Here is a 20,153-nt window from a genome sequence, read left to right as displayed (position 1 = left end):
CTGGAGGTTAATAACCGCCATTACTTCTTTTCTTAAGAAAAAAGTTAACAGATTTCACATGATAGCTAAACTAGTTTGCCCAACTCCAGAACAGTCAGACTTTACACTCTGGGTATTTAACGGTTTTAATTTATAACAAAATAAGGAAGGTGTAGAAAGATGGATTTATATAGTATGTTTTAAACGTGAAATAAATTACTAATATATAGATAAATGACAAAAGGATTACAGTGTATACACACATTAGTAATACCAAAAAACGAAAACAATTAGTTCAGAACAGTGATTATCATGGGAAATCATTCTGGGAGAAGAAAAAAATCGCCAACGAAATGAGCACTGTCACAAAAGGTAACATAAGACAGTGAAAAATTAAACAACTGGAAAACAAAGTTGCCACTTGCAGAGAGATCTGGACATGGATTAACAAGTGAGTCTTCATTAGTTAGTGAAAGCACTACAAAGTATTTAATACTGAGGGACACGTTCACAGCCACCCAAAAGACGTTGAACAGCAAAGCAGTGACTACATGAATGAGTAAATGAAGAAATGAATCAGCGAAGCAAGCAACCGAGCCGCCAACGGTTGGATCAAAAAGCTAACCACGCAGCTTTCCAGGGAGAAGAACCAGGTGATCTGTTCCCAGTCTCAATATAAAATTCACAAAAACGCATTTGTGAAATTCAGATTATTTAGCTTATGACGACGGGACTGAAAGGGCGGTAGTGACAGCCTCTCCTCTGGGACCACGGGTCGGTGCCGAGCGCCACGCCCCGTCCGGCCCTCGCTCTCTCCTCACCCTCCCCTGCGAGCCTCCTCCGCCATCTCCCATGCTTCCCCTCAGCTTTCTCACAGGATCAAATCCACGGCCTTTCTGCTCTCCGCGTGATAACCAACCAATGACAGTGAGCCTGGCTTCTGGGCTTTCTTGGTCATTCTTTCTCACCAGATGCTTGGCCACTAACTGCTTCTTCCCTGTCGAAAGGGTGAGACTTGGGGCAACCTCTATGCTTAGACTATTTTAGAAGAGCCCAGTTTCAGAAAACCAGTCTCTCAATAGCTAAAGTTTAATAGGATAAAAATCCCTGTGTGTGTGTGTGTGTGTATGTGTGTGCATACATCCATGTATGCACACACACAAATCTGTGTGCATGTTCCTTTACCTGATATTTAATGCACATTTGTACTTAATTCTGGCATGAGGCTAATTTCTTTATGTAGATTATTCTTTTAACCCTCACAACACTGTGAGAAGGGGTTATAAGTACCCTCATTCTACACAAGGCGTGGAAGGTAAAGTAACAACATCCACAGTCACAGAGCAAGGGATTGGGGTTTTGAGTGAGATGGTGAGATGTGAGCCCAAGCCTACTGATGAGGAGACACACCTCTACAATCTACTATACATATAAAAACGTTTTTAACATCTGCGTAAAACAATTGAGACTAAACTGACAAAGTGACAGTAACACAACAGATAAGACGTTTTCAATCAGGAACTTGATGACCAAAAAAAAAAAAAAAAAAGCGCATTTCCTTCTTGCCTGTCCCAGTAGAGAAAGTATTTTTCATTAGCCTCTCAGTACTCATAAAGAAAAGGATTAAGAGGTGTAACAGGAAGGATTCTGGTCTGGCATATCCACTCTTTCTTAATTCTGTTCATTCTGGGAATACGACTGGAGAGAAAGTCTCAATTTGTGACACCACTTACTCTCTGAATGCAACCAATATTTGTTCGTACCCCTCACAAGCGAGCTGGAAAGAATATATACGCTCCTCATGTTTCTGGATTAAAAGCTGCCACTGGCTCCTGGGACACTGCAGGTCACTCGGCCAGCTGGCCCTGGGTGCATGCGGCAGCGCACACACCCCTCCGCTGGACTGCTCAAACCGGCGGGGATGAGGTGCTCACATCCAAAGCCCTTTGCTTCGCGGCACGTCTACCTGACCCATGCAGGTTCGTTCTCCAAAGGCAGATGCCCGGGTGACAGCCGCAGGAATAGAGGTCCCATGACTGTCTCAAAGCCATGAAACCAGCAATGATTCCACCAAGATCAAATGACTGAATCCTGGAAAACTTAGGAAAAGCAAAAAACTTATATTTCACATCTTAAGCTAATAAGACAACAAATGTCTGCGTGAGTGAGAAAATGCAAAAATAAACAGCAGCCACCAGCTCCAAAGTCAGCGCGAGGCTGATACTCCGGGACTTTTTATTTCGAGGCCTGGTCAGGAGGTCTGCCGTTCATTCCTCCCCTTCCAGCGCCTTTTCTCCACTCCACTAATTAATTCTTCAACTAATTAAGAGTGGTGGGCCTTCAGTTAGTCATGTTGCTACTCTTTTTAGAAGAGATTGGCTGTGGGCCGAAAATACTGGTCCAAAAGAGACTCTGGAGCCAGGCCGACTCGGGAGAAGAGGTCAGCTGTGTGATTTCCCTCCTTCGCTGGCAGTTAACTGCACGCCAGGCAAGAGTTTGCCTGCGCGGCACAAGTACATCCCTGCACAAGCGCTGGGACCAAGGCGGGCTGCCCAGAGGAAGCCGCAGTCCCTGGCCTGGGAGCCGGCCCCACCCATAGGGGTCACCGAGCCGTGCGGCTTCAGTGTGGAGACCCATGGGATCTCACCCGATCTGTGGCATTACACATATACAGACGATGCCCAAAGTCACATGTGCAGCCCAGACCTCTCCACTCCAGATTCTAATTTCTAGTTGCCTTCTCAAGTAGACATCCGAAAGGCATCTCAAACTTGACACCTGAACTCGGCTCATGACGAGCTCCTCGCCCCACCTCGTCTCCTAAGCCAGCCCTCCCGTTACCTTCCCTACCCCTGTAGTTCCCCAGGGCCAGTACCTCGCAGTCAGTCCTCACTCTGAGCCCGTCGCCTAAATCCTCATCAATCCCTGTCAGTTCCCGCTTTTGAGAGAGACTCAGAATCTAACCATTACCACCAGCTGGATGAACACAGAGGCGCCGCGTTCCTTCTGGAGGCTTAAGGCGCAATCAGTTCCCTGCCATCTTCGGAATCTGGACACTGCCCTCCCCACTTGGCGCGCGGCCCCTTCCACCCAGGACTAACCTCGTGATTCTGTCAGCATACCTTCAAGCCCTTACTGCCTCTGACCTTCCTGCTTCACCCTTCGATGGGCCCTTAGGATTGCCCTGGGCTCACCTGGGTAGTGCTGGATAATCTCCCCATCTCGAGATTCTAAATTATCCCTGCAAAGTCCTTTTACCACGTTCCCAGGTTCCAGTGATTAGAATGGGGGCTTCTTTGGGGGGCCACTATTCACTGCATTACATCATCTCACCCTGAGCCAAAGTCCGTAGAGCGCCCCACAAATTCCTATGTGACCCAGTCCCTACTTCCTGTCTAAACTCATCCCTTCCGACGCTCTCCCGTGTTCGCCCTCTTCCGGCTCACTCGTCTTGCTATTTATTCCTCAGCACACGAGCCCACCTCAGGACCTCCGTACTTACCAGCCCCTCTGCCAGGGACGCTCCCTCCCCGCTTTAAGGTGTCTGCTTAAATGACACCACCTCATGAGTGAGGGTTTCCCTTCCAACTCTGAATGATGGGGTGACACCCCTCCCTCATTTGGCCTCTCCCTTCCATGCTTATTTGTCTTCCTAGAGCACTTAGTCATCTGATACGCTATCCATCCATCCATCCACCCACTCACGGCCCCCCACTAAAGGTGTTTTGCCTCTTGTTGTATCTCTAGGAAATAAAAACGTGAAGCTGGGGCTCAATAAATAACTGTTTATTTTTGGAAAAGTTCCTTGGAGGCAAGACTCAGCCTAAAGTAGGAACTCTGTAAATGTCTGAAAGAATAAATAAATGAATTGGTGAATGATAGATCCAATTTCTATCTAATTTTCTGTGGATGTGGAGACTAACATTAAATCAAGTGTGTTGCTATTTAGGAATCAGACATAACAGTTAAAGTAACTTATTCAGGGAAGCACAACAAAGGAAAGTAATGCAATTATATGTGAAAACTCCACCCCAGCCCCTGACTTTATTTTGCTGTGGCCCTGCACATGCTAATTTCCAACAGGTCAGAACTCAGCCGATTCTCTTGCTTGGCTCAAATGCTCTTACCAACAAGGTTTCAAGTTAATAAACTCTGAATATATTTTTAAAGAAAGTTGCACAGGAATCTTAAAAACATTTGCCTTGCTTAATCGGGTATATGAAAAATGGATATACAGGGACGAGATCATTACCCACACTTTCAAATGCACCCAAGAAGCCAACCTGCAGCCGGTGCATGGTGGTGGGGCAGGTGTAATAAGCTTCGAGTACATCGGTCTCGCTCTGCTCATCAGCCAGCCGGAGCTGATCCAGTGAGCACCTTCGATGTTCAGCACAGACAAAAGACACTCCTGCTGCGGCTGGACATGCACTGGGAGGAACAGCCATGGGGACGATGCGACTGGCTGGCAACGGGACAGCACTCCCGGGATTTGTTTCACAGAGGCCGTCGCATCTGCATCTTGCAAAGTGTGTTCTGGCCCTGCTGGCTCACACACCGGCCCACGCAGCTGGCCACATCAGGTCACCTGCCATCATTGTTTTGGGGGAGGCGGGTCGGGGGGAACTGGAGTTTAGTTCACACCTGGAAACCGCTCTGTAGGAATCCTCTTACTGGCACAGAGATGGGAAGACATGCACCACGGGTCAGGAACGTGGACCCCCGTGACTCACGCTGTCCCTGTGAACGTTTCACCAACCCTCTCTAAGTCCCAGTTTCCTCACCTCTAAAATGTCCCCTCACTATGTTTATGACAACTATAAGAGAGAGTACAGGAAATGCATTTGCCATAGTGCCTTGGCACACAGGCCTTAATATATACTGGCTATTATTATTAATAGCTATTATTATATACCTATTATACTTAAAAAAAAAACTGTTCAAAAATAAATAATATATGTCTTCATCTTGAATTTAGAGTTGTAATAAACTCCCAGGGGTTTATCATTTATTTCCAGTGAAGTGTTGACCTGCAATTAGGAAAAACTGCTACCAGGCAGATTAAGCTTTTCTAGATATGGCTCACAAAAAATAGTCACGTAAAGACCCTCCTTAATTCTACTGCTGAATAAAAAACACATAATTTGTTATTGGAGAGCTTACCAGAAACATTAGATGAATATGATAACATGCAGTATTTAAATAAGATAAGCAATACGAGTACGATTTTAAAAGATACAAATACTTAGGTATGTGTATGTTCAACTATATATTTTTCTAAGAAATTGTCTGATAGAAATTATTAACCTAATGCTCTACATTGCCTCATTTCCTAAAAAAATGAAATAAAGCAACAGAACACACTTTTTTCATTTCTCCTAATCACACTAACCAAGGACACATGCCAAAGCACTGCCTGAGCGTCGCCAAATCAGACGAGACTCAGGCTCCTGCACAGGGATGCGGATGGGTGCCGCGGGCCGGGAGGGAGGGGTCCGTCCTCCACAGATGCTCCCCGGTGTTACCAACGCTAACGCCGATGGCCTGGAACAGTCACTCTACAGAATCTCCTTGACAAGAAGTATTCTGCCTCAAACGCTTTTGCAAAGAACTTTTCTTGATCCTGTAGCCTGCTCCTAAGGCGAGACCTGACTGCTCGTAACTCAGAGAAGGTGCTACACTACTCAGCCTTTTCGATCAGTACAAATTCCTCGGACCTTTACACTGATGACGGCGCTAATGGAGAAGGAAAAAGTGGGGCTGAAACTTTCCACTCGTTCCATGAAATCATGTGAACGCTTTTCGTTTAGACCAGCACCGCCTTTTAGACCAACAGAACTTCCTGTGCTGACAGAAATGTTCTCTGCGTTTTCCACACGTGGCCGCTGGGGCTCGTGGCTTCCATGCTGGATGGCGCAGCTCTGGACAGAAGTCAGACTCTGCCTGCTCGTAGCCTTCCCAGCGCTGTGCTATCTGAGGGCCAAGTTTCCTTAACTCGTCGGTACATACTCCTTGAGCACCCACCTCATGCCCAGCACATGGTAGCACATGGCTGGAAACAAATATAAAGCCCCCTGCCCTCAGGGTGCTTAGCACCTACATGCTAATTTATAATATCTGACCTCTTTAAACCACCAGACTCACTTGAAGTACTTCCCCAGAGAAGTTTGGGTTAAATGTACTTTTTAAAACTATGGTATTTTGGAGCAGAAAGTCATCTGAGAAACAGCGAAGTTCAGTGTAACGAGGAGGATAATGAGAGAGGGCACAAGAGAAGTGAACTCATGAAACTTTTCCAGAAAGGCAGCATAATCTCAGTGAACGAACAGGTTTGGATGTTATTTTGTTATTTCCAAGGGCGGTCCTAAGCCCGCCCTGGGCCGTCTGAATGGCCAGACAAGGCAGGAGGATGCGGCTGCCACGGGAGCGGGACCGAGGCATTCCCAGCTGGGGCGCGTCTAACGACTGCCACGGGAGGTGGAACCTGGACGGAACCAAATCTACGACTGGAGAAGGTATTTCCAAGCAGCTGTGACAAACACTTTAACTATTTGGTAATATCAAGGGATTGAGATAAAAACTATGGGATTAAAAAAAGTACGCGTGATGGTTTGATTTAAAGAAAAACAAGAACAAAAACCACACCGCCAGCTCGCAGAAGAGGAGCCACTGACAGGGCGGCCACCGCCCATCTCGCTCCTGTCGCTGTGGCTACTGAACACGGCACCGGGGCTGGTCAGACCCGCAGCGGCTGAAATCCGGTCAGTGACAAATGCTGGTGGAAATGATCAGAGCTGGGCGCCTCGGCGGAGGGCATTCGCCGCGAAGAGGAGAGGGGATCGTTTGGAATCGCTGCATTTGGATAATCGCTCTTAATTAAAGCCGGTACTAAGCTCATTCATCAGCAACCTTACCTAGTTCTGGGGGCAGAACGGTCAGGCGGTTCCCCTGAATGTGGAGCTCCTTAAGCTGAGTAAGCTCCCCGATTTCCTTAGGCAGCGAGATCAGGTCGTTATCCCTAAGGCTGAGCTAAATACAAGAAAATAAGGAGGTGTCAAAACAATTTCATGCAGATTCCCGTAGAAAGGCGCCCACAGAAACCCGTCCTCTTTCATGCCCTCCCTTCTTTGAGGCTCAACCCTTTCAATTTATTTACAAGTGTGTGCAGATGAACAAGAAACAGGACCGAGAGCAGAGGTTCATTCCTGCAAAACAAACCCTACCCCTGCTCAAATTGACTTGATTCTACTACAGGGGCTGCAGAAGTGAATTGATTTTCTCAGAATTTAGATAAATTACTTACTATCTGCAACTTTGTGAGCTTCCCAATATCTGGCGGCAGGATTTCAAAATCGTTGTCACTTAGATAGAGTGCACGCAGGGTGGCTGCAAATTAAACAGCAATATATAAACGAGGTGGCATGGAACCCAACCATTTGAGGTCTGATCAATACAAGGGAGTCAGCTTTGATTAATAACCGTGGCCTGGTGAAAAGCCGGTGACATACCTAGGTCTCACAATAATAACAAGCAGGTCAAACTTAGATTTACTGGCTTACGGTGGGGCTCGTGTGTTCAGGAAAACATCTATATCCAAGAGAACTGACATAATTAACAATCTGGGCACCAGCAGTTTGGGGCACGAAGTTCCAATATGCTTTCAGAAAAGACACCTATTTTTCTTCTATTACTTCCGATTCACATTTCTTACTCTGTTTGCATCCAAAGTAAACCAAAGAAAACCACTGTGTCATTTATATCAATACTTAGGGCAATAGGGCTTTTTCATGTAAGTAGAGTTAAGTTAAAAATAACTAAAAGGATTTCAGGAAACAGAGGGGCCATAATTCACTGTTTCTATAATCAGACTAATTACAGTGTACCTTGAACGATGTGTGGGTTTGGGGCGATGACTACCTGCATAGTCAAAACTCCACGTATAACTTTTGATTTCCCAAACACTTAACTACTAACAGCCTACCGTTGACCGGAAGCCTTAATGAAATCATAAACAATTAATACATATTTCATGTTATATGTATTATATACTGTATTCTTACAAAGAAGTAAGCTAGAGACAAGGAAATGTTAAGAAAATAAAAGATATGTACTGTATTTATTGAAAACTATCTGTGCATAAGTGGACCCGTACAGTGCCAACCTGTGTTGTTCAAGGGTCAACTGTATGATTACTTGCTTCTAAAGCCTTAATGACAAAAATAAATGAAGATGATGGGCCGAAAATAATAACATGGAGTTTAAAAAGAGAGAAAACCCTAACAGGCAGAGCACCAGTTGTCAGAAATTTGTTCACAGTATTACACAATGACCACATGACCCCAAACTACTGAAGGCTAAAATCCTAAACCATTTTTTTTAACCTCGACCAAAAAGGAAGAGTCTAATCAGATGTATGCTTTGTTTACAGGTAATCGATTATATTCTAATGTTTTAAAATTCAACAGAACTGTAAGTTAACGTACATAACAAAAAACAATTTCCTCCAATGCCCAAGAAAATATTTTAGAGTTGGTTTCAAGTGCTTGAAAAAGTCTGGGACACGGGGTATGTATAATGTAAAACTAAAATTTTAGAAATACAGAAAACTCAGTATTTCTGGGCGCCGTGTATGTCACTATTTGGAGAAGCAGAACACTCACTGAAGGAAAGCAACTCTCCTAAATATTTCACGAGTTCTTGGAAAGATCAGTTGCTCTTCATTTTTATGAGCATCTGCAAGAATTTGTCTGCATATGAGGATAAAGCATGTTCATCTGTGACTAACAATTTCATAATGTTCGATTGCATACTACCAACGAAACAGATTACATCAATAAGAGCACTTTTCAAAAGGCTTTTAAAATCAGAATCCTGGCTGAAAATTTTTAAAATTCTGTTATTTTATTGATGGATATGTTTATAAATAAGTAACTGGAATATATTTGAACAAAGAGCCTACAAAGGGTTAACAGTAATATAGGGGCACATATACTATTTTTTTGCATGCTCTTAAAAAGTGAAATTCTTTAGCTAAATGTGAGATTTGATCTCACTTAGGTACAGAAACTCTATCAAAAAGTTAATACATTATGAAGTCCACTTTAGCACAAAGGTGTCTGATAACTATCTATCAAATATACATACTGCCGAGCTATGAAGGAATACTCAAAAGGAATCTGTGAGAAAAAAAAAAATACATGTCCAATAATTTCTCTTGGAGTTTTGAGCCCTGGAAAATAAATTTCACTTTTAGAACACCGAGTACCATTTTAAGAAGATTTATAGAATTAAAAGTTTCTTACTCAGGTAGAAGAAATTTCCAGGAAGAGAATTTTCACTCAAGTTGTTGTAAGTCAAATCAAGGACCTCAAGAGCTGGGAGGGAGCCAAATCCTCGAGGCAAAGTGTTTAGTCTGTTCATGCTGTTGGTGGGAAAAAAATCCAAGACGTCACACTCAAACTTATGCTTAGACAGAATACCCAGATCGCCTCTGTCATGGGCCTAAGAGCCACGTGTGAGAGGCCATAATTCTATAATCACTTTATTTTAACCAGCCTAGTCATTTTAGTCACAGAACCTGTATGTTCATGAAACATTTGAAAATGCCTTAGTTGTCATTTGCTGCAATGGTGACGCTCAATCACTGTTTTATAAAGAAAATTAAATTGTCACAAAATACCTGTCCTTCTAGAGAAAAACTTCTTAATGAATGTAGTGATAATAATGGTTCAAAAGATAGAGTAAGCTTTGTAGTTTTCAGATTTTTGTTTTATTTCACTTATTCCTCCCAATGGAAGGAGGAAAAAAAATCTCTTTTTTGTTTTGCACCTTCTAACATATAAAACAATCTCTGATGAGAATGGTGATTTCAAAGGGCTGAAGGAGGGGATGTGGGGAGGGGCTGATGCATGGGGACAGACTTTTGCCTGATGAGAAACTTCTGGAAACTTCTGCACAATATGAATATACTTATCACACACTTAAAATTTAAGACATTGTACTTTGCATTATATGCATTTTACCACAATTATATATACATGTAAATCTGCAATAAAACATATATACCTGTAATAAAATATATATATTGCAATAAAAACTAAGGGAAATTATTTTTCTATTACGACCTTTTGTTACTTTCTTCGAGACCCTTATTTTTCTTAACACGGTTGCCTCTGAGAATACTTAGAAGCTGATTTAAACATTTTTAAAATCTAATACAGACTGACAAATATTGAAAGGTGGGAGGGACTGTGACACAACAAACAATTCTAGACATTGATCCTTCTCTTGTGAGATGCGTCCTGTCCACACCCACCAACCAGGCCTCGCGAGAAAGAGCTGGCAGCAGGAGGGGAAGCCGAGAGCAAAGTGATCTCACTGCCAGACGGGCGGAAAAGTCCCAGGTTAACTGCACGGTCAACGATGTAACCTCCAGGACAATCTGCTGTAATGATAACTGATACAGTCTGTGAACTCACAATCTGTGAAGCACGTTCGCGTCAAGTATTTCATCTGAATCGCTAAAACTACTGAGTCGTACAAGCAGGAGAGGGCTCATAATTATCTCTGCAGTGCTGAGATGAAGAATGGCCAAGAGAGGTCCAGTACCGAGGACTTCTGACTCAAATGAAGAGGGTGACAGAGTAGGAGAGCACCCAGGCCCTCGCGGAGGCCCAACGCGAGGATCCGTGAAGGGAGGCACAGAAGGACGCCTTCCCTCAGGGCTTCTTTCTTTAAATATTGCCGAGTTACTAGTTCTTGAAAATCACAAATAAAGTTTTCCTCCCCAAATACAAAAGCACACTTTGAAACAGAAATGCAGGAAATCCATGATGAGACTTCTTCTGAGAGGAGAGCCACCTCACTGAAGAGAGAGCTGCCACCCCATCTCCAGCCCAGAGCGAGCCTGAATCTACTCGACTGCACATCTTCCTTCTCCTTGAGCGGTAACCGACGCCCGCGACCTGTTAGGAGCACAGCAGAGGCCCCGTGCAGCTGACAGCAGCAGGTGACAGACGCAGGCCCGCTGACTAACCTGGTGGGCAGGACGGAACCGACCGGGAATGCCTGGGAAGGCTGGAAGCAGTGCGGACAACAGGCCCAGTGACAATGCGAGCAGCTGCGGGGACTCCCGGCTGTTCCTCTGGACACCAGGACACTCGCAGTGACCGGACAGCCTCTCTCTCAGCAGGATGACAGGGGGCTTGCGCTGGCTCCCCCCACAGTGGGCACTAACACCTACCTCCGCCTGTGCGGGTGGGACACGTGTCTTCAGGACCACCTCCAAGAGCGCGGACACGCCACATGTCCGTGAGGGATTATGGCAGGGACAGTAGACGAGCGGGTAGGCCCAGGTTCAAAGTCAGCTCCAGCACGGGCTACCCGAGTGACCTTGGGGAAGTTAGCCTTTCTGAGGCTCAATTCCCTCAACTGTAAAATAAGACTAGTGAACTTTAAACTTGCCTGGCAGAGTCACCAGGAGGATGATAGATAAAACACGTGAAGCACCTAACATGATCTGTGGCTCGTAAGCAGGTTCTCAAGAAATGACTGCTATAACTACAGTATTCTTGAGAGAAATTGACTCCTCCCCAAACAGGCTCCTCACCTTAGCAGACCTTTGTGGATGTCTCAACTATAAAGTGTGGGTTTTCTATTTGCACCACACCAGCTCACCCTCAAGTCACTCCAGGTGTTCAAAGATAATGCTGGCTCTACCGTGCCAAATGGCATAAGTTCTTTTGTTTGCATGGGACGTCTTCCAAATGCGTAAAATGGAGAAACGCCTGCAGATGATGGAGAAACCTACAAAACCAGAGAGTCGGAGGCTGTTCCGCATCTTTTTTTCTTCTCTCCCTCAAAAGCTACAGGAAGGCCTACACTACGGCTTCCTTGTGGGACACGTGGAGTCTTCCTGGGCTCCTCTTGCTTCAACAAAACCCCTTAGCTAAAGGCAAGACTTGTTCTCACCTCCACAATGACCTGCACACAAACTTAGCAAGAAAAAAAAAATCAATGAACGCTCAGCACTGTGCTTAGTGAAAACTTCTAACTGTTCACAAGATGAGCTCCAGCATCTTGCTAGGTCGAAAATTATTCCAGGATAGTTGGCCAAGGTTCTCTCGCGGTGAGATTATCCCTGAAATAATTACCAAAACTTATTGTGGCTTTACATTTTGGGGGAATGGGTTGAGATGGGAATAACTCTCTAAAATGAGCCACACTTAAGAGAATTAAGAACATAATTCAACTTCTCTTTACTCGGATGACTTAAAAATCCTCTCAGGTCTTGTGATCATCAGAATAAACACCAAATACTATTTAAAACTTTAAAAGCAACTTCTGGTCGACCATGCCACTCGGATTACGCATACACGTGGCCTAACAGCTCTGCCGTAGGGTCTCCTGTGTGTACATTTTTATTCTGGCTGCTTATTCTGAGGAGTGCGTTCTCCATAACTTGCTCTAAACAGGACTGTGCAGGTATGATTCTACATGCCGCTGAGGACAGAAGTATCCTTTCTTGAAATCCATCTTAATTCCTTTCCCGGAGGACAAAGAATTTTGTTCAAACTTTGACAACACCACCTATGTAGCTACATAACTAAATACAGAAAACCTGACATAATCAATAAAGCACCGAGAGCCAAAAACATGCCAACAGCCACAGACAGCCCAAGGAAACAAAGAGGCAACCAAGACGTGTTCAATAAAAAAGGAAAGTGTACAACTCCGTCGCAAGCGCCTGGAACCTGCCGGCCAAGCCCTGAGCTCACGGTCTTCCCACACCGGCGTCCGCCGATGCTCCTCTCTCAGCCGCTCACAGCAGACATCTGGGCGTCCCTCCATCGTGTCCATCGCTGTCCCATCCGATTTACCTTCTCCGTATTTTTCACATACTGTCCCTCCACTGTCACTGCCCGAGCTCACCAGGAAGGCTAATGCACGGCATTTTTACCGGGCTCCTGGTGTCCAGCGGTTCCCGCCTCCGGCCTCTCCTCCACACGCCCGTTCGTACGGAAACCTGACCTCCTCTCATACCCGCCCTCCGCTGTGCAGGCCCCTCAGCGGTCGGCAGGGCAGGTCGCGGGGTAAATCAGAGCTCCCTCACACGCATGAGGTGCTTCCTTAGCATGTCCGCTCCCTGCCATTATGGAGATGATTTGTTTGTTTACAGTCTGTTCACCCGACTGTTTGCTCCATAAGGGCTAGATGGCCACCACCTACAAGGCAGCCTGGCACGCAGCGGGGGCTCAGAGTCTACTCGGCAAATGAGGAGCGGACAGGCACACTTCCCTTCTCCCCTCTTACCTCGTGGCTTCCTACCTTGCACTCGACACCCAGCGACACCAAACGACTTGCCATTCCCAGAACATGCGGTGCTCTGAGCTTCTACGCACGTCATCCTCGCACCTGATATGTCTTCCCTTCGCTTGGAGTCTGACAGACCCCCCACTGTGCGCTGCGACTCGGCACGAATACTACCCCTGTGGGGACGCTCCCCGACACTGACCTAGAGACTGACGTGCCCCTGGCCCCTCTCCCCCCGCTGCCTCGCTGCCCTTCGAGAGCCTCCCACACGTGTGCCTGGCTGTACCGTGTCATGCTCATGACAGCCCGCTCTGCCCCCATAAGTAAGGCCAGGGACAGTGACTGTCACCAATGACCCCCAGAACTGGTGAGGTTCCTGACAGACACAGTCACAAAATGAATGAATTAATGAAACGATGATGATAATGATAGCTAACACGTACTCCTCACTACATGCCCGGGACTGTTCCTAGAACCTTATGTGTAAATAACAACTTATTTACCAAATGAAGAAACTAACACTAAGAATAGATCTGGTTTTACATATCCAGTATATGTATCTAGTTTTCGCTTCTTTCTTACATGCAAATTCAATGTTAGGACTTAATAATTTTCAAAACAAATATATAAATATAAGATCTTTTCTGATTTGCCAGATGTGCATACAGTCTCCATATTTGTAGGGGAAAAAAGCCGTCTGATCCAAAGTGGTATTTCCCCTCCTTTACACAATACTTTCCCTCAGACGTTAGGAAAAAGAACGCTTGTGGAGGTTACAAAGGCTCTCTCTGCAGCAGAGTGAACGTCAAAACAAGAGTGTCTAACCAAACTCCCCGTGGAGAGACTGAACTAGACTAAAACTCATTCCATGAATGAAATTTTTTCCCCCTGACTGCTGCATATTAAATTGATAAATACCTGGCCAGCTTCTATTACCACTCCATGTAAATCACTAACTAGAGCTTTTGATGGCTGTAATTTCATGAATATATTACTTCGCACATGGATGAAGCATGAGTGGGCAATTTCATCCAACGGCTACAAAGACGAAGCTGGAATTCAGGAGCCCAAGTTCTGGGTGGCGTCTATGGTGCCCGGATGGAGAGGGCACAGACTCCAAACAGAAGGGTTTTCTGCCAAGCTCAGCCACTAACCTCAGGGGCAAGTCACTTAACCTCTCCAGGCAACAAAAGCAGAGACACCTGCCCATCCGCCCGCCCTCGTAATAGCTGAGAGGGTCAAGTTCTGGCGTGAGGACTTTGAAAACTACAAAGCAGTACTGGACTATGAGGTATCATTATCCACTGCTACCCGCTTCTGCGACCTAAACTGAATCAAAACACCTCTCTTCACCTCTGTATAAAGACAGACCTAGGATGAGAACCTCTTAACTATATAAAAGAATTGTAAGAACCAATGAAGCCGTGTTGAGAAATGTACCCTCCCCTTCACAGAAAGGAGGCGCTTTGTCGACGATCCCTACTTAACACAGAGAAAAATCCCCCACATTACAACTGGTCTGAACAGTTGCTGCTATCCACATCGGTCCCTTCTCCGTCAGCATAACTGAAATAAAGTTTTAGTGGAAACAAAATAGAGTAAAAAAAATCATTATCATGCCAACAATTAGCTTCTCAATTATCTCTCAAATCGATACGCACTAATGCAGGCCATGGAAAGGATGTATTTTAAAAAAACACTAAACCATAAAATAAGTTAGAAACCAGCCTCTCGTCTGCCGGGGTATCGGGGCGCCCCGGCCCTGCCCCCACTCCCTCCCCTCTCCTTTCCCAGACACTCACCCCAGGTTCAGGTGCTTGAGCTTCTGAAGGCTGCTGATCTGTGTGGGCAGCTCCTCAATCTGGTTGTTAAAAAAGTTGAGCACTTCCAGATTCTTCAGTTCCGCCACGTTAGGTGGTACGGCTACGGAAACAGAGACGTGAGTGTGAACACGGGCCCTCGCTCCTCACGGGGAAGCCAGCGCCACACACACCGGCTTCTTCCTTCCCATGACGGAGAGACGCAACTCCTGCGTGGCCACCTGACTCACGGACGCTTGTTTTCTGTAGGTTTTTCTTAGGTGGTCACTCGCCACTGAGTAGAAATGGTAAATGTTTTTTCAGAGGGCAAGAGAGAATTTCTGTGCCATTAGCAGCCTGTAAGTGCATACTGTGAAGCATACGTACCTCAATAATTGTCACATCATGCCTAATACATGCAACTGTCTCCTTCTGCTTTGTGTCCTTCCAGGTCCACCAACAGAAAGACAGTGAACTGCGGATCCCCTCCTGTGGGATACGTTCATCAGGCTCTTCCGATAGTCTGGCATCTGAAGAGCTATTCTAAATTACATAGCACTGAACCACAGCAATGTATGTTCAGCCTTAAAGGATGCAATAGCCAATCTACCTGGCTTCTGATTTTGACCTCCAACCTTTGCACCTTGATCAACGTGCACACGTGCACGCGCACACACTCGCGTGAGTTATATCAGATTAGCAGCAGATCAATGCACTGTTGTTTCGTAAAAGTATTTTATAGAAGAGCATGACATGAATACTTGTGAGCAGATCAAAGGTTAACATAAACCACTGGGGTCATAAAACAGTCTTCCTTTCTTACTCGCATATATGAATGTGGAAGCCAAAGGCATCTTTACCTCAAGAGCACTCTCGATCAGTAGCAGAAATGCTTTCTATAGACTGTAGTTCACCCATCTCATTTGCTGATTTAGTCTTTCTACAAGCATTTGTTGTTGGCTATGAGCCGGTCCGTGGTCCATGTAAACGCCAACACCAAGACTGTCCAAGTGACTGAAGCCCCTGACGTGGCCTTGGGTGCTTTGTCTCACACCTGCACATATACTTACTGTCCAACGAGTTCCTCCAGGGGAAGCTCCAGAAAGCTGGGAAAACCTGAGAGCACCTCTGCTTACACTACAAAGGTGTGTGTAAAACTCCAAATAGATAGCTAAATATTTAAGGAGAGAGCCAGTCCCAAAACTCCAGTGTGTAACTCCAGGGGAGTAAGTAACAAGGGCAGGCACACTGCTCATCGCAGCTCTGAGTCATCGTTTTTGGCTTTATAAAATGTCTAAGGTACTGATGACCTGATTTCTTTGAGAGGGAAGAAGGCCTGGTAAGAAGGAAAACGCTTTCACTGGAGGAAGGGATTGTGAAAAATACCAATCGTTCCAAACTCAGGTCCTTGGGACAAAGCAGTAATCCAGATGGAAAACGAGCGAGGCATGGATTCGTTACTGAACTGAAGTGCCCAGGGGTGGGGATGGAGACGCAAGGGCAGATCTTAGTGGGATAACGGGGGCCGCTGGGACTCACTCCCAGAAGCCACACTCTTACGCATCCGTGTGAAGGCATGTGAGCCCTACCTGTACGACTCGGCTGAGAAAACACATTTCAGATGCGTAGTCAATAACACACTCTTGTGTAAATGGATGGGATTCACTTTGTGTAAATGATCGTAATGATCATAAAGAAAACCAGGCTGTGCCTGCTGCGTCACCAGGTGCTGACTTACCTGTTCTCAACCTGGACCTCGGGGTGTGTGAGTGCCACAGATGATAACAGTGCTGCTCAGAGACCCACCCTTTCTCCCTGGTTCACCCTCCAGCTACCAGAAAGTTTCTCTCCCTGCAGTCATCTGATTAGTTTGAGGAGCAATAAAGAAAGTTACTGCAACCGGGAGAAAATGATGATCTCAATTTAACCACAAACCAAGAATAATGCAGCCAGAATTACTGCTGCCTTCCCAAACTTACTCTGCCAATGCAATTAAATGCTGGTCTGAAGGTATCGCCTTTTTGACAGGATGAGAGATTATTTCACTCTCGCTGCTAAATCAGTCCAATTTAAAACCACAAATTATGCGTAATGTGATTTAGGGCTTTGTTTTGTGGACACAAACAATAACCCCACATTCAATTTACTGAACCTCTCCGAGCCTTTCGGTGCACATGTGAATGTTGTGTTTAAGACTGCATTCGAGCTAGAGAGGGAAAAAATTACACAGCTAATATTCTCTCTAAACTAGGGAATTTTCCCCCTAGCTATAGTAAAAAGCAAAAGACACTAACATTCAGACCTGTCTGGATGGAGTAACATTCGCTCTTTCGACCGCTATTTAGCGAGGGCTTATTACGCACACAGCGCCACACTTCTGGAGCCCAGAATTCTCACTACTTTGGGGATAAAAAGTAAGAGAGGCAAATTTTTTAATGAAAGTTACAAAAGAAGGGGCAGCAGAATCGATAAATGGAAACAAGTTTAGTGCTTGGAAAGCAAACTAATTCCATAAACAATAACTAACAATATGAGACGGGCAATAACTAAACCATATACATACACGGCAGGGATAATATATGAAAAGCTATCATGAAAAGGTGACAGCAGTATGTCAGAATACTCTGGTAGAATTTTTCAAGGTATCTATGTGACACGTTAGCAAGAAGAAGTATTTTAAAACATAACAGGGGCATCAAGATATTTCTTATCATGTATCTGAAATGTTCTTTTTTCATTCGTCTGTCCAGATTCTGACCACGATCCCGGTGGTACATACACAACCTACAGACAACGAGGAGCTCAGCACACAAAAGAAACGGAAGACAGTGTGCTATAGGGACACAGGAGTCCTGGCCTGGTCATCTTTAGCTGGCTGTGGCCTCCCCTGACCAGCCCTTACCTCCTGTGTGTCCTCACTTCAACTCACAACCTCTCTGGGTCTCTGCTTCCTCCAGCCTAAAATGAGAAGCTGAATTATGACCATTTCTAAATTCTCTTCTGCCTGGCTTTGACATTCTGTGATTCTAAGAAGAGCTGGATTATGAAAATCAATGATATGGATTTAAATAATGCAACAAACGGGGCCCTCATTAGAAAGCTCAGTCATGTAGAACTTTGCTCATGACAGAGAATTTAGTATCATTTTCTATCTAGCAACAACGGCTGCTTTAATTTTGAGACTTCAGTTGCTAGTTTTGGGAATAAGGTCCCTAACTACCTACTCTCAGGTGTTCCTGGCTCCTAGATGCCACATTCTGCTCTGGTCACAGGATCGGGTGACTGCTGGGAATATTCTCAGGCCAGAGCTTCCACTATGTTTTGAAAAAGGTGACAAAGATGTAGTCATATCACCCCAGAAACTATGCTCAGAGACTGGTCCCAGAGCATCTTCTGGCAATCTAAGAACCCAAATGCTATTTTAGAGTTTCACATTTCTGAGAGCCGTTTGCTGATACAGCTCAGCAATCAGCCCCTGGTTTCTGGATGGTTCCACAAGGAGAAGCCCAAAGTTCTTACGGAGCTCAGAAGTAGGGGGGCCCCAAGGGGAACCACCTAATCTGCTCCAGTAAGTTCTCTTTACAAAGCTCCAGTGGGCAGGAAGCCTCAGAAAGCCCTGCCTGGATGCCCTTGATAGGACCAGACCTTCAACTCTAAGAAATCGCTCACCCAGCTCCACTCCTAACAGACCGACTTCTTCCAGAAGGACAGGTCTCCGTCCCATGAGTTACAGTTACGAAACCAGCAGGCGCGGCACAGCTCAAGTGTATTTACAAGATCAATGTCACGCTCAAGCACATGCTCCCCCACTAACTGGCGACAGCTAGTCGCCTCCCCCAACAGAAGAACCTTAATAACTACTGTTGTAACACTTTGTTCTGGGATATAAAATTAATTCCATAACCAAGAGCTTCTTTCCAAAAGCCTTTTAGGAGTTTATCTACACAGTAATAAGGAGCAGGGTCCGCTCCGGGGTGGCGCTGTCCAACACGCGGCCACTGGTTACCTGCGGTGATTTAAGTTTCAATCTGGACTGGGAATGTAAACTGGTCCACCACAAAAAACAGTATGGCAGGTCCTCAAAGTATTAAAAAGAGAACAACCATACAATCCAGAAAATCCACTTCTGGGTATTTATCCGAACAGCCTAAGTGTCCACTGACAGATTAAAAAAAAAAATGTGATGATATATATGACAAAAAAGAAAAAAGAATAAGTAAATTTAGATTAGTTTAAATTAAATAACATTAATAATTCAGGTGCCACATTTCGAGAGCTTGATAGCTACACGTGACTAGCGGCTCCTGCACCGGGCAGCACGGGTATGAGACGCGGCCTTCATGCGGAAAGCTCCACCGGACAGCGCCGCTCTAAGGCAGTGGACATCAGTCTACGGCCACGCCACCCTGAACACGCCCGATCCCGTCTGATCGCGGAAGCTAAGCAGGACCGGGCCTCGTTAGTACTTGGATGGGAGACCACCTAGGAAGACCAGGTCCTGTAGGTATATATTAAAAAAAAAAAAATTAAAGCAATCCATCAATTAATTAATTAATTAAAGCGGTGTCCATCAGAGCCATCGGAGGGCTTGTTAAAACACTGACGAGGCACAGGGTTTGGGGCGAACTACGGAGTTTCTGATTCAGTAGGTTTGGGATGAGGCCTGAGAATCTGCATTTCCAACAAGTCCCCAGGGGACACTGAGGCTGTTGGTCTGGGGACCATGTTTTTGTGCAGAAAACTTTTAACTCATTGGTGACATCAAAATCATTAATTCAATACACACGTCTTTTAGTGCATACAATAAGGCTGAATAGGATTATAGTAATTAATCTCATCAAAACTCAGACTCCTCCGTCACCCTGATGTGCTACTACTGACCCTGGAGGTGGATGAAAAGTGAAACAAGCCAACGAACGAAAGCACCCTCTAGGTGGCCCATGCACCCAACCCGGGGGCCGGACTTAAGCCAGTTCCGCGGACTTCCGCTGCCCCACACAGACCTTTACGGTGAATCAGTATGGACGCCATTCAAGGGGAAAGAAAAAAGCACTGACTCCCCGA

The 20,153-nt window shown here is 45.4% G+C and overlaps 1 protein-coding gene and 1 pseudogene across 2 annotated transcripts in view; one reads left to right on the top strand and one right to left on the bottom strand.

Annotated features, from left to right (window-relative positions):
* The window catches only part of RSU1 (Ras suppressor protein 1), a 223,794-nt gene that overhangs the window by 173,153 nt on the left and 30,488 nt on the right, over positions 1-20,153 (bottom strand). For both annotated transcript variants that reach the window (XM_016150644.2, XM_016150643.2), the window contains exons 4-7: positions 15,093-15,213; positions 9,282-9,400; positions 7,283-7,365; positions 6,894-7,008 (exon numbers count right to left, since the gene is read on the bottom strand). In XM_016150644.2, coding sequence (XP_016006130.1) covers positions 6,894-7,008; positions 7,283-7,365; positions 9,282-9,400; positions 15,093-15,213 — 438 coding nt within the window. The remainder of the gene's footprint in view (positions 1-6,893; positions 7,009-7,282; positions 7,366-9,281; positions 9,401-15,092; positions 15,214-20,153) is intronic.
* On the top strand, positions 19,478-19,596 carry LOC118608970 (annotated as a pseudogene).

This window comes from Rousettus aegyptiacus, unplaced genomic scaffold (genome assembly GCF_014176215.1).
Source record: "Rousettus aegyptiacus isolate mRouAeg1 unplaced genomic scaffold, mRouAeg1.p scaffold_m13_p_10, whole genome shotgun sequence".
NCBI classification, from domain to species: Eukaryota; Metazoa; Chordata; class Mammalia; order Chiroptera; family Pteropodidae; genus Rousettus; species Rousettus aegyptiacus.
Note: the sequence above shows the minus strand (reverse complement) of the source record. Positions and strands in the feature narration are given on the sequence as shown.